The sequence below is a fragment of the Vigna angularis genome, chromosome 3 (assembly GCF_016808095.1).
Source record: "Vigna angularis cultivar LongXiaoDou No.4 chromosome 3, ASM1680809v1, whole genome shotgun sequence".
NCBI lineage: Eukaryota > Viridiplantae > Streptophyta > Magnoliopsida > Fabales > Fabaceae > Vigna > Vigna angularis.
Genome location: NC_068972.1, coordinates 7,833,639 through 7,849,700, shown reverse-complemented (window position 1 = coordinate 7,849,700; position 16,062 = coordinate 7,833,639). Strand labels below are relative to the sequence as shown.

Here is a 16,062-nt window from a genome sequence, read left to right as displayed (position 1 = left end):
CGTTTATGAATGTTTAGCTTATTTGAATTTACCTCAAGAAATTCGAATGCCAGTCAATGACCGAGTACGGTAAAGAAGAAATTCTATTGAAATTAGACGAACGTTGTTTTTCATCAACATAGGTTATATAAGAAACGAGAACGAGCGCTTGGTGTAAGACCGAGCACTACTCAGTACGAGCGCTTGGTATAAGACCGAGCACTACTCAGTACGAGCGCTTGGTATAAGACCGAGCACCAATAAACTTATAATTAAAAGACTTGATAAATATAATAAGATACTATCGAATTAGTGTTTACGAACAACGGAAATATACCATTATATATATATATATATATATATATAAATTGAGTATATCACAGGATTTCCATATACAACTGTGCTTGGCCGAACGCTCAAGCATAGTATTACCACCCGAGGACGCTCGTCCTCAACTAGGATTCTCTCCAAATGAAAGAATCCTGTTTCAACTAGGTTCACCAGGAAAACCGAACGGTCAATGACCGTTCAGTAACGAACGTACACTTTTATATGAGAAATGTCATACCAGGCTTGTTTATTTTCAAACTCATTTCTTAACATATAGTTTCACCACTTATTACATTCATATCATAATCAACTTTCATACTTCATACAATCCATATCATATAAGTTTCATGTATTTCAAGCATCAGAACATGGCAACCATCATATATCATATACTCAAATATCACAATAATCATACTTCATTTTAATTTAGTAACTCGTCGAACGTTCATGCAATCCAATCACATCAGTCATCATGCATCAAAATCATTCAATCAACTAAACGAACGTTCAAACATTTCAACAACATACAAATTAAATTAAATAAGCTTCCCTTACCTCTGAGCGTGAACGAACGTCTTACAGACCGCAACTTGGTTTTTTCAAACTAAGATTCCTTCTACCCTCAACGTTCAACTAATCTTCAAACCAAAATCAACAACAGACCAACAAGGAGTTCAGAAATAAACTAGGGACTCATGCAACCAGAACTTGGCTTGCACTTCCAAAAGAACGAACGACTAAGGGAAAGGAAACTTACCAGTTTCCAGAATTCGAAACTGTTCAGTTCAAGTTGAAGCTTGGGACGCCGGAAGTGATCCTACAGTGCCGGAACGTTGATCGGAGCAGAGAAAAGGTGAGTTATCGTAGAGAGAAGGGAGAGTTTTCTAGAGAGAAGAAGGAGAAAATGAAAGATCAGATTTTTGGAAAGAGGGTGCATGCAGAGGATAGTGGAGTAGATTTTCTAAAAATCCAAGTTTTACTTCACACGTTAAAACGAACGTCCCCTCTTCAGTCGACACCTGTTTTCCACTAACTGATTTTTGGATCTCTTCGCTTGACACCTGGCGTCTGCTCAGGGGTTTTTAAGTGCGGTTTAATGAGCTGACAGGAGGGGTTTGGGTGCGTTTTTCTGAGGTCTGACAATATTGGATATGATCAAAGCTATAGATATTGAGATATTGAAATATGATATTGAAATGTGAAAAGGTAAATGAAATTAACGATAATACTATATAGGCTAAAATTTAATATTTACATGTGTTAGAATTTGGTGATATGAGATTTTTAGAATTTGATGATATAAGATTTTTATCTGTTATTATATTTACACAATATATTTTTTATATATTATTTGAGAAATTTACTTGTAACATTTTTGTTATCATCAAAAATATATTTGAGAGGATTTTTTTTCTTCTCTTGACAACATAACAAATATTTTAATTCAAGACGTTAAAATCAAGGCTTTTATCTTGTAAAACAAAACAGAGTACATTATAAATCGGTCTAATATAATAAAAAAAGGAACGTAATAACTAAATAATTTGAAAATGGGTAAATATATTTTTGTTACTAAGTTATAACGAAATATGAGTTAGAATTGCTTATAATGAAATATTATAGTTGGTTTATGTTGGAAACATTGATTTTGTTTGTTTCTCTTGTTTTTACAATAATTTTAGTTTTTCATTTTCAATTGCATTAAATTCAATCTCATGTGATCAATAATGTTCCAATTAAGGATATGCAATGTTGACACGTATAGTGACATACCACGTGTTCATTTTACTATTTTTTTTTAATGAAAACTATATATTTTATAAAATGTATAACTATTTGTTAATGTTTAAATGTCTCAAATTCCTTCAATAAAATAAAATCAACACGTGACAAATATACTATGTATTAACATTGTTGATGCTTAAGTAAAACGTCGTTTACTATATGAAATAAAATTTAACGTTATTGAAAATGAAAAATTAAATTTATTACTTTTAAAAGTAAAAAAAACTAAATAAAATCAAAGTTTCGTACAATAAACAATTACAATATTTTGTTATAATTTATGAATTTAAAAAATATTTAATTTATTTAAAAATAAATAAATCGGGGTTGAAATATGCATAAATTTTAATATATCACTCATGTATACATTTATTTGTATATTTATATGACTATTACATAGTTTACATCTTTCTATTAAAAGCATTTGACTAACTATTTGACTAAATAAAAATATATAAATACAAGTATGAAACTATATACTTCTGAGACATGGGCATTGACATGTTAAAGGTACATAATGATGGTAAGTTGGAAAGAAAACCGCAACTTGGAAAAGCACTTCCCCTAGTATAGTTTAGGTTGTTTTAATATTTAATTTAAGACATAAAACAAATAGTATACGGAAATCACTTTACACAAAGGAATCTCCCCTGTCAAGTAGCACTAGCAGCTACCGATGGTATCTTTCAACCCCCACTAAACAACGTGTCTATTTGTTAAATCCAAAAAGAAAATGCACTACTCATTTCTAAAACAACGTTACGCACTTTCAACAGATTTAATTGAATCATCAACTAAAAATTCGTTTCTTTGTTTCATGAAAAAAAAAAAGGGTTATTGAAGCCAATGAGTTTAAGTCAACCCTTTCCCTGATATGCCAATAATACAAGTTGTGTCTGCCACGTATGACCAGTCAGACCAATGTTCACTCCAACATTATGGACCTCCCAATTTTGTCAAACACGTCTTTCGTTGACTTTTGAAATGCATCATTCTTAAATTATATTTGCAAAAGGAAATTTTGGTCATCTTCTTTTCCTCTTTTGATACATACAAGATTTTTGTTGAATATAACATTAATTTTATATAAATTCGAACGTTGTCTGGACTATGTTTTTTTCATTAAATCCTGTAGAGAAGTCTTCACAAAAGAGTTTTGTGGTGTGGGGATCGCAAATCAAAGCCTTGGAATAATTGGAGAATCGGCTGAAAAATGGCATAATAAATAGGGACGTTACTCCCAAATGACCTCATTAGTTTCCTCACAACACCAAGAAATATCTATCACAGTGCACTCGACAGCGCAACACACCAAACAAACAAACCAACAAAACCTCACCAACTATTTTATTCTATTATTCACCTCTTCTCCCTCCAATAATTCTACCTTTCCTATACCCACTTTCCTCATTTTCATTCTTTTCTTTTCTCTCTTTCTATATTTTCGTTATAATATATTGCCAGTGCGGTAAAATATTACAGAAAAAAGTTCCAAAGTCCAGAAAAAAATTCAACTACACTTTAACTGTTTACGTTTTAATTCAATCATGTATTATTGTGTGTTTGTTAATTATTTTAATACTTATTTAAAAATTGTAGATACTTTAGTCAAAACGAATCTGTTGAATCATACAGTAATCGTCATACAAAAACTGATGGTCCAGATTAATTTCACGTGACCTTTACATTTAATGATTTTATAATTAAATATAGGAACACGATCAAACTAGTTATTTTCGTTTAATAATCATGATTTATTTTTCCTATAGTTTCACATGTGTTCACGTGTCTTTGTAAATGGAAAATATATTATTTGCGATCGATTCCATTTTAGTGTGGGTGCATGAACAAGATAGAAACGTAATATGAGATAACACGACATTCCATATATATAAATAAAGGATCATATTGCTAATTTTATTATTTAAGGGACTTCGTTTAATATCTAGAAAGTTATATAATTACTTTTTAAAAATTAAATAATCTGATTGAAGATTTTATTAATAAAAAACTAATTTTGAAAAATAATTAATATTAAGATAAAAAAAGAATAATTAAACCTTTTTAGATTATTATCATTTTGATTTTTTACAATCAAGTTTTTCCTACTGTCTAATGTTAAAACGTCTACATAATGATGTGGAAAAAACCACATGTAACATGGTTTAATAAACTATTAAATGTGGGGATTGAATCCTGCTGTAAAATCCACCTGCAACTCTATAATTGTGAAGTTGATATGTCTTTTTGATATATATATATATATATATATATATATATATATATATATATATATATATATATATATATATATATATATATATATATATATATATATATATATATATATATAATTAAATACTACTGAGAAATATCAACCTTACTTAAAGTAATAAAATTGAGATATTAAGATTCATGTTTGTTTTAAAAATAACAAAGGTTGAAGGTTCAAGATATATTTAATATATAAATTATAAATTCAAATTATCATTTTATAAATTCTATAATTTTATTTTAAATCTCAGTCACACTTTCCTAAATTTATTCTTTTAATTTTTTATTATATGAGTTATATTTTCTTGGTTAAAAACTATAAGACATAAGAGATTGACACATGATCGTTTAAAAGTAATTTTTTTTTCTCGTATTTCATTTTTTACTTTTGTGTGTGATTTTAGAGTCCGAATTATTTTTTTGTATTTTTTTTTCTATTCTCTACTGAGTATTAAAAATATATTGATGTTTGTATATTATTATTTTTTAGTATATTTTAAAACATCATAATCAATATCTAACTTATATTTTAAAGGCACAACAGATAAGTAACATAGCAAAATTCAATAAATAATCTCATTTTGTGATTTTTCATGAGATCGTTATAAGTTTTGCTAGCAATATATTAATTGGTTAAATTAATGTGTTGAATAAAAATGTTAAAATATAATGATGTGTTCTTATTTTTAAAGTATGTCTTTTCATAGTAAGTTAAAGTTTTTCTTAACCTATCTTATTTTTGGAAAATTAATTCAAATAATAATTTTGATTATGGTGTTGAGTGTATGATCATGAAGTGTGTTCATGAGTGCAAATGCACTTGTGCGAATGTGTGTTTTGAAATTAGATTGAAAAAATTTAGAACTTTTGAAATTAGAGATGAGATATACATTCTTTGATATTAAGATTGATGACAAATTGACAAAGATATTATTAATATATTAATTTTGTGTTCAATTTGATTTAAATATACTTTATTGGATGTACTCACATGTAAATGAGGTATACATGAACATTTGATTTAGATTAAAATGGTTAATAACTTTTTAGCATGTTTTTTTATTGTATTTTGATGTATATTTAATTGATGTATGGATACATTTTTATATTATGTTTACTCAAGTAACATTCTTAACAATGAATGTTATATATGAAAATCTAAAGTATTATTGTAATCCTTTAGGAGTGTGTGACTTTTGATGTGTGATGATGATACATGAAATAATATTGTGCAATATTATTGAAGATCTCTTATTGACTAAATATAAAACCAAATTATAATATACGGGGTAAACTTCATACTACAAAACAATGTTGTAAGATTAAGTTAAACTTAAATTCACCATGATATACTATTACAAGAGTGTATCTTAGTTGAGGTCTTGGTCTATCATGCCATCCAAATCCGATATTGGGTCTTTGTCGATCTTCATGTTCAATATATTCGTTGTAAGGAATTGTGTTGAAAATCTCATATCTAATCCATTAACTAAAAATATGACCACATTAGAATGTAAAAAAAAATGACAAACATCTCATTAATAAGTTAATTTAGTAAAATTGAATCAGTGTTAAACTTACTACTACAATAAACATTAAACATAAAAAGAAATAAATTATCATAGTTTCATCACCTTGAAAAAATATTAAATTTGTGACTGTTTTCAGAAGAAGTAGATTTAAGGAGAAAAAAAAAGATGAAAGTGAGGTTATTTTGATTTAAGAAAAGATGGTGAGAAATGATAAAGATGTTCGTGAAAGTTATGTGTATATTTGATAAATTGAAAAAAATTATATTTTAATTCATGAAATTATATGATTATTATTTTATCATTTGATATAAAAGTGATTAAAATATAATGTAATTGGTGTAAATTATGCTAAAATAAAATGTGAAATATTATTTAAAATAAAAAAGTAAATATTGATGAAATTATGTTAAAATATAATGTAATTGATATAAATAAAAATTGAATAATATGTATTTATATATTATTATAATTGTTGTTATTTTTTTCTTATTTTTTAAGGTTGCTTCTTTTTCTTTCAAAGGGATACTTTCTCGTAATAGAAATTGAATCACACCAAAATACCTGTAATAGATTGCATCACTAGCAACCATGAACACACCACACCGCAACAAACTAAACATAACCACGATCATCATAAACTAGTTGCCACCATCTCGAACACTTGAACCACCACCCACCATAAGCAACCATCACCTCCAATACCCACTGCCAATGTGGAAGTGAAAAGAGCCCTAAGCCAAATGGTTTCAATTTTAAGCTTATAAAAAATTATTTATGAATTTTTCTAAGCAGCTATCTGGTTCCAACAAACCGGAGAAATACAAAGAAGTAGGGATGACAAAAACATCCGCGCCCACGGATATCCGCAGATAAAATCTGCGACGGATAGTTGATACCCGCGGATATTTACTACCCGCAACCCGTGGGTAGCGGATATTTTAATACCCGCTTATAAACGGGTCGGGTGCGGGTATTATACTATCCGTACCCGCGGATACCCGTTACCCGCAAAAAATAAAAATAAAAATTTAATTTATATTTTATTAAGTTAAATTTAATTAAAATTAACATTAATTTATATTTTACAAGATTAAATTTAATTAAAATTGAATTAAAATTTATATTTAATTTAATTTATATTATATTTTATATATTTTTTGTAATTCTATTTAAATTATTTTAATAATTTATTAAAATATATTTTTTTTAAATATTTGCGGGTATCCGCAGATATCCACGGGTATCCGCGGGTTTTAAAATACCCGCAGATATTTTTTAAGCGGGTATCCGTGCGGGTAGCGGGTGGATTTTGTTTTGTCGGATCGGGTTGCGGGTAGGCACTATCCGTGCCCGACCCGATCCGACCCGTTGCCATCCCTACATAGGAGCCATAATATGTAAAGTGTTGGCTAACAGGAAGAAGAAAGTGCTTTCAAAAGTGATAAACTATTCTCAATCAACATTCATCAAAGGGAATGGTAGACTTTATCCTTATAGCTAATGAAGTATTGAATGAGATTAGGAGAAAAATATGAAAGGAGTAGTGGTCAAGGTCAATTATGAAAAAACATATGATTCAAAAAAACAAGGTGTTAAGAAATGGAAAGGTAGATGCAAAATAAATATTTTTGTATGGCTTAGGTGAATGCATGATTATGGATAAAATATAAAATACCTAATGTAACATTGTCATACTGTGATTGATATCTAAACCCGACACAAAGCTTAAAATTAATGTGAAAATGTACTTAATAATGATAAAGGTTGTAAAAGAAAAAGATATAGGAGAGAATAACATACATCTTTTATACGGTGAAAGGACTGCTAGGTTGTGTATTGAATTGAAAATGCACTGGGAAACATGTATAACTTATGTAAAAAAATTTACAGGTTATAAAGTAAAAAAAAAAAAAACAAGTAGCTCAGCAACAGATAGATGAAAGTAAAGAAAAATAGTTAAGGTAAGAGAAATGAACTCCTACAACAGGAAAATTGGTAAAATATGTAAAATTAGTAAAATGTGAGTGTTACAATAAAGAACAAAAAAAACAAGATGACAACAATAACTACCTCGGACAACAACCTTCATACAAAGAATGTAGAGAGGGATTAAAGTAATTCTATTTAGGTATGCTTTATTAAATATGCTCTCCCCTTACAAGTGTATATCAATATATGGATATATGGATGTTTGAAGTTTTTGAGTTAAGATGGTTCCATGGTAAGTTTTCTTTAGTACAAACCTTAACCATGACATAAACTTAAAATATACAGTCTTATAATATAGAAGAATATTTAAAATAGAGTAATTTAATTGTAACTAAAATATACAGTCTTAAAAAATAATAAGTTATTATTTATTTGAATACACAATAACATTTTTTTTCTTACTAATAATAAATATAGATATACTTTTTGCTATTAATTTACATTATTAATATTTATTTTTCTTATAATATATTTATTTATATAGTGTCAATATTACTTTTTACATAAATATAATTTGAATATCATTTTAAGGTATGTATTATATATATTTTTGTCTCTGTAAAAAGAAATTCATTTATATTAATTAACTAATTGATTTTTTTACATGTCACTTAAGTCAAATAAAAAGCAACAGATTATAACAATAAATTTAAAGAATTTTTTAAGTGCTTTTTATCTAAGGGACTTATTTAATAGAACTGCAAGAGATGCAAATAAATTTAACCTAAAGAAACAGGTGAAATTACAAATAAGGGCAGGGTGAATGTATATGCGTAATGATGATGGGTGAGCATGGATGTGGATGATGTGAATACACATGATGATGCATGTGCAGAGTAACATGACGTGACACAGGGTCTGAGGGGAGAGGAAAATATCATTGCCACGTATGCATTCAATCTAGGCTTCTCAGAGCTCCTAAAGATCTTCTCCTTCTTTCTCTCTCCCAGTTGTGTTTGTAGAGTCTTTCTCTCTCTCTCTCTTTCTCTCACTCTGCCTTCCACCTTGAACCACCACCTCTTAAATATTTTCATTTCATAAAACTCCACAATTTCCCATTTTTTTCACCTCCATCGTTTCATCTTTGCAACAGCCACGTTTGCTTCCTGAGATAATTGCTTATGCACACAAAAGGACTCGGGTACATTTTTTTTTGCTGCTTTTTTATTTTTTATTTTCTTGATATAATGATTTTATGGCTTCCTGGTTTGTTCACGGTGTTTGTGTAAATTTCTGGACTGGATTTCATCGGCTCTCTCTCTTACCTTTTGTTAAGAAAATTTTGTACGGTGAATCTGAGTTGTTAGATATTTAACGGGCTTATTTATATATTTATTTATTTATTTATTTAATTTGTTCTAGCTTTTGAATCTTAGCAGACCTCTGTGGTGTGGAGAGAAATTCGATATTTTCCTACAAAGTCTTATTCTCACTACTATTTTTGTTTTATTTTTTTTCCTTTTTAAATTTAATTTTTCTCTGTTTGGCAGTTTTTTTTTCAGATTTATCTGTGTTTTTTATTTTCATCATTTAGGAAATAATTTGGATATTTTATAATGGTGTTAGAGTGAAAAGAACTTAGAAATTATCAGTAATTTTGAAAAGTATAAGTAGCTGCACAGAGCAACTAGTTGTCGTGCCTAGTATCTACTGTTATCTCGAGATGAATTTGGCTGTCTTCCTATGTGCTTGCCCTCTGTCGAAAGTAAATCTCTTTGTGAAAATTGTTTTGGTGGATATTGGTGATGGATTGATTACTAAGGTAAAACGTATCTGGCCATGGTGAACAGGGAATGGTGAATTACGATATTTTAATTCTTGATTGGTAGCATGTTTTGGCTGGAATATGGATAACTGCTTTTAATTGTCAGAGGTAGAAGGAAACGGTACCTTGAAAGTAGATAGATGTCTTCTTCTTCAATGGCTGCTCCCAGTGAAAAGTGGACTGACCGGCTTCAGTTCTCCTCATTGTTCTGGCCTCCCCCACCAGATGGTCAACAAAGAAAGGTGTCATTTCACTCTTGATTCCCCCTCCTCAAGCCCCTTCTTCTATAATGTTCTTTTCTCAAAGTAAACTATAACTTTAGTCATTGAATGTCAGTTGCTCTCTTTTATGAATTATGATAAGAATAATGATAATAATTATAAAATTTTGTTTAATGTTTCAACGTTTGGAATAAAGCTTTTTGGACTTCGGAAGTTAAGAATGAAATTTCTATATGTCTACTTACTATTGTTGGAGTCCTCACAACCAAATGTTGTAGAGTTTGATCCTTGCTTCTATTATTCTCCTAATGTAAAAGTTGAATTCAGTACAATGTTAGTGGGCCCATGCATTATCCAAACACAAAGGGTACTTGTGTGTGTTGGGAATGCAATGAGTTGTCGAGAGATAATTGGTTCATGAATGGAATAATATGAAGGGATGCATCTTTGTACTGTAGCCTTTGCATGAATCAGCATAAGCACAGCCCCTGATGAGACTAGCAGCTATTTAAATTTGACGGTCTAGCTGTTTGGTTTTTGTGGTTCTCTGGTACTTTTGAGCCTGTTGAATATCCTGAGAATTTAGAGAACTTTCTTGTATTTCATTTCAAAGGTTTTGGTAAGAGTAACAAATAGTAATGGCTAGTGGAGACAAAATTCTGCAGTGGAATGCAGAATACTTATATTTAGACCATAGTGTCAAACTTAAGTATATTTTTTCCAGTTGATATTTCTTCTATTGATAAAAAATTCCCTGATGAAAAAATGCCTTGGATGGGATGATTTAATCAGTTGATTTGTAATCTTTTCTCTACGTATCTTTACAGAAGTTTGCTAAAGAACCATGTTAAATGCCGTCTTTGAATATAAAAAGTCAATATTTTATGATACATGTAATAAATTGAAAACTCTTCAGTGCTATTATAATAGTGAAAAATCAGCAGTCTTTTGATAAATTGTAATGCTGAGAATAGTTGTTTCTCAATCAAATACGTGGATCGATTGAAAGCTTATTGTAAACATTTTTTCATCTGTAGTTCTGCTATATTGAAAGCTTATTGTTGTTCCATTTTGTTGGTTTTTGTCTTATCATTTCTGCTTTTCCTAGGACCAAATTGCTGCATATGTTGAATACTTCATTCAGTTTACATCCGAACAATTTACTGACGATATTGCCGAGGTATGATAAATGCTCCCATATTTAGTAATGAGCCTTGTGAACTGGAACAAAAGCAATCTATATAATTTTTTTTTGTATTATTGTTTTTGTTATTATTGTTATTGTTATTATTATTATTACTATTATTATTTTACATGAGAAGCCAATGATTTTTATCAAATGTCATTCACTCTGTTCTATATTATTTTGACAGTTGATCCGGAACCGCTACCCGTCCAAGGAGATTCTTCTCTTTGATGATGTTTTGGGTATTTATGCTTTTTTGCATGTTAGTTTGACTTATGGTTGACTCAACATATATGTTGTTAGTTACCATATTTATTTTTATCTTATATGAAATAACTTTATATTTTACATTTCATCCAGCCACATTTGTCCTTCATCATCCAGAGCATGGACATGCGGTTGTGCTTCCAATTATTTCGTGTATTATTGATGGGACACTAGTCTATGATAAGGCTAGTCCTCCATTTGCTTCTTTCATATCTTCAGTCTGCCCAAAAATTGAGGTATAAGTATAATCCCCTGTTTCATAGCAAAGTATCAAATTTGACTGAATGCCTCATCTTTAACATTATACATGGAAACTTTGCTTAACACATGAATAATTTAAAACCATTCATATCTTTCTATTAATGGAATAAGACAGCAAGTAAATCAGTTATTCAAATATGTGGAAATCTACTCAAGTAAACTTTGTAGAGAAATTTTTGGAGAATCAGTAAGAAATAAATAAATCAGGCATTTAGCTAATCCCTTTGAAAGAAAAGAAGTCTCTTTCTTTGAGTTTTTCATCTTCGAGATTGATTTAATATAGCAACTGTCCGTCTTCAGTTTTTGCAAAGTGGTTCTCTATTATTTTCATTTTGTGTATTATTTTGCAGAATGAATACTCAGAACAATGGGCGCTGGCTTGTGGTGAAATTTTGCGTATTTTAACTCATTATAATCGCCCTATTTACAAAATGGAAAGGCAATATGGTGAAACAGAAAGAAGCAGTAGTGGCAGTCATGCCACAACTAGTGAACCTATTAATGGGAAATCTGTGCAAAATTCTTTGACACATCAGGAGAAGAAACCTATAAGGCCATTGTCTCCCTGGATTACTGATATATTGTTGGCTTCACCAGTTGGCATTAGAAGTGACTATTTCCGATGGTGAGTATTTCTTAATAATTTGTTCTTAGTAAGTAACAAATAGTTTATCTCCATCAATTTATTTGGCCAGATGTGGTTAATTATGTATGCATGTATGTTTTAACTTTGCTTGCACGTCCTAAGGGTTTCATGGTTCAGTTTAAGGTTTGACCTCAAACTCAACCATATCTCATGGTTCACAATTTCAAGAACCAAATGAAGATACTAATTGTGGTCTGATTCACTTCCAAACCATGGTTTATTAGTTTTTGAAGTTTGGTTATTACCACTTGAAAAGAGAAGGAATTATTGAATATATTGTGTTTGTAACACGAGCTCTAGTCCCCTTTTATAGGCCTTCTAAGGGAAATGGGGAAACTAACATAAAAAGGAACATATGAATAATATTAAAGACATGAGATACTTATCTATCATTTACCAATTGGAGTTCTCACGGGTATAGGTGTTGTCTATAAGGCTACTGTCCAACTTCTCTTTGATGAAGTGCTGGTCAATTTCTACACGAATAGTTCTGTCCTGCTGTATAGGATTGTTAGGTAATAACCAAATTATTATCATATAATAGTCTCATACATAAAGTCACCTAGAATGATATTCATCCGTAACATCTCAAATATATTGTGTGCCATAGGTCAACGCCACTTTAGTATTAGATCAAGCAACTACATTTTTTCATTTGTACTTTGTTTACCAAATTTTCTCCAAAAAGAACATGCGATACCTTTAGGTGATTTTCCATCAACAATTGACCTGATAGAGTTTGCATTTCTATACCTTAGATGGATAGTGTACCTTTTGAATAACAGTTCTATTGTACTTACCTTAAAATATTTGGGGATTCTATTTTCTGCCCACAGGTTTCTTTTGGGTATCATGCATAGCCTACCACACTCATTGCATGAGCAATGTTTAGGCTAGTGTGAGATGAATAGATTATCTTTCCCACCAGTCAAAGTATTGAGACTTCTCTACTATCGTATTAGACTAAGTAATCTAGCGGTCCTACAATCAATCAGTTGCAGTGTAGTGCAAAACATAGGCTGAATACCACAACCTTGTGCTTGCTATTGCAAAAGTATCTTGGCTCATTCCTTGTTAGCTGAACTTGGAGTGATGCATGTTGTTCCTATCATTCACTTTGACAATGTGAGTGTTGTCTCACGTGCTCATAATCTAGTCCTCCATGATTGTACCAGACATGGAGGTTGACGGTTTTTATTTTATTTTTTATTTATTTAGGAAAAGTTCTCGGTGAGTAAATTTTGGCTGTGCATGTTCTTCTATCTGATCAACATGCTGACATCTTGACTAAAGCTATCTTTCCAACCCAGTTTGATATGATGAGGTCCAAACCCCAAGTGTATGATCCCTCATCCTGGCCTAGCTCTCACCCATCATGGACTTGTTGGGTGAGTCTTAATAGAGTATACTTGATTGGGTGTATTAGCGCCCAACAAAGCGGTCTATGTTGTGTAATTTCCTTTTGTTTGTATAACTGTAATCAGTTTGTGATAACTTGACCTTAACCAATTTGTTCGTGATAGTTGAATCTTAACCTGTTTATTAGCAAGCTTATTTAGCTTGACTCTATAAATACACAAGTCACTACTTTGTAACTTCAGGTTTTACTTTCAGAATCAATGAAACAAATCATATGGTTTTCTATGAAAAGTCTCAAATCTATTTTTCGGGATTTCTTCTTTTCTTCGAATCTTGTGGTTCCTTTTTCAAAGGGAATTCCAAATGTTTTGCACCCAATTTGCACATTTCTTCAATAAGATCAAGTATATACATTCCTTGAGTCAAAGATACCTTTTTTTGGAATGGACAACCTCTATCCAAAGAAAGTACCTAAGTTCCCAGCTCCTTCATTTCAAATTGAATTGCTTGCTTCTTCCTTAAAAACTTCTTTTCAATTTCATGATCACATGCACTGACCATGTCATAAACATAGAGGAGTGTGAGTATTACCATGACAAATGCTTTATGAACAAGGGAGTTATCACCCGGTTGACAACCTGCTGGTTTAACTTTCCCTGGTTAAGGCTTTAAACATGAACAAAGGTACTATAACAGAAGAACAGGGTAGAAGACTGGCCATAACATGAACAAAAAGAAAGGACATTTATTGTATCGAATTAACACCAAATGGCATTAATCCAATAAACATCTAGAACAGTAATCTCTGGAAACTTCAAGGAATTAACAATTATTCTTTTTTGCAACCCTGTTTTGTTTGGGGTATCAAAGCGTAGCTAAAAAATTATGTCATTTGCATTGAGAAACTTAGAAATTTGTTGTTTATGTATTATGTGCCACTATCAAAGGACAGTTGCATGATAAATTTTCCAAATTTAGTTTGAATCATGTAATAAAAGTTTACAAACACTAGAAAACTTCAATTTTCTCTTTTATGACAAAAATCATTGTAATAAAGGTAATTATCAATAGAGAAGCAAAACATTTTGAACAAGATATATTACGATTGGAAGATCCTCATATAAGAATGAATCCAATCAAAAGGTTCAAGGATGATATGGTATTTCTCTCCCTTTTGAATAGAAAAGTTAAACGTTTGTCAAATATGCGGATCTAATTTTGGATTGAAAGAGATGCAAAAATAATATTTGGGAATTGACCTACTTATAATTACTTGAGCACATCATTTTTGTAATTTGTATGGTATATCATTTTCAATATCAAAATGTGTATGGAGCTTATAGGTCTATGAAGATAAGGGCCAAGCTTGTGCTTTCGAATATTCAAATGCTAATTGGAAAGTTCTCCTTATTGAAAGGAGATATATTTGTAGTGTGGTGAATTTATTGCGGATGACATGTTTTCCTAGAAAGTAAGAAATAAAGTGTTGTAGTGTAAGAAGGTACCTTGACTTGTTTGTTCAATTCCTTTTCTTGAACAAAGAAAATATCAAATTCCTTGTGCTTTATCTTGTTGGGAAGAATTGGGAGCCAAGGAAACATTGCTTTTATTGATTTGAAATATTGTAAGGGCAATAGTAAGCACAACCAGCTCAAATCATAGGGTTTGGAGCCTAAAGACTTTAGTTGAAACTTGACCTAAGTTAGGGTATTTCACTCTTTTGTTGAACCAAGAAATCACCATTTAATTTTGGATCACCAAGATACAGATTTGGACCAATAAACATTGCAACACATGGGGGTAGACAATGGTTGTCTGAGGCATCAAAACCTTGTGACTGGGTCATATGGACCTCTTCATTGGAAGTACTACTTGTACGTAAGTGCCAATTGAGAATGATTTTGATGGTGATAGGCTTAGCTTACCATTGGAGAAAATGTTTCATTAAAACAAGATTCCTATAGGTGTGAAACCCTTTGGCAACCGACCTTGCTTCATTAAAACAAGATTTCTTTGACCAAATAATCTTCTTGTACCAGCAGAATTGCAATAACAAGGCAGAGGGGCTAGTGTCTAGGTGTTGTTGCATTGAAGTGAAGTAAATTCATTTGACAAAAATAAACCAATTACGATCCTACAAGACATGTTTCACAATTTTTTCTTCTGCACGGGTTGATAATAAAACAGGTTACTGTATTTGGATATTGTTTGCTGGTAAATGTTTGTAGACCTAGGTGGTAGATGAGTAGGTGATGGTTGGTGAAAGAAAAACGTTAGCTGAGAGGACGATGAAGACGAATAAGGATATAGAAAGTGGGCAAATAGTTGAATGTTGATTTGTATGGTTATAGATAATAATATTTGAAACAATGAGAGTATTAGTGGAATTGGGAAGAGATTTTAGGGGAGATAAACGTGTTCTAAGAAGAGGAAGAATGAGGAATAGAGGGATTTAAAATCATTGAAGC

The 16,062-nt window shown here is 30.6% G+C and overlaps 1 protein-coding gene across 2 annotated transcripts in view; it reads left to right on the top strand.

Annotated features, from left to right (window-relative positions):
- The first annotated feature begins 8,827 nt into the window (after positions 1-8,827).
- The window catches only part of LOC108325893 (protein GIGANTEA), a 28,420-nt gene continuing 21,185 nt past the window's right edge, over positions 8,828-16,062 (top strand). Inside the window, exons 1-6 of one of the 2 annotated variants that reach the window (XM_017559021.2) lie at positions 8,828-9,030; positions 9,761-9,896; positions 10,984-11,055; positions 11,249-11,303; positions 11,422-11,564; positions 11,940-12,214. In XM_017559021.2, the coding sequence (XP_017414510.2) occupies positions 9,795-9,896; positions 10,984-11,055; positions 11,249-11,303; positions 11,422-11,564; positions 11,940-12,214 (647 nt within the window). In that variant the 5' untranslated portion in view covers positions 8,828-9,030; positions 9,761-9,794. Of the gene's footprint in view, positions 9,031-9,679; positions 9,897-10,983; positions 11,056-11,248; positions 11,304-11,421; positions 11,565-11,939; positions 12,215-16,062 lie in introns of both variants that reach the window. The other variant, XM_017559020.2, reaches the window with a different exon arrangement.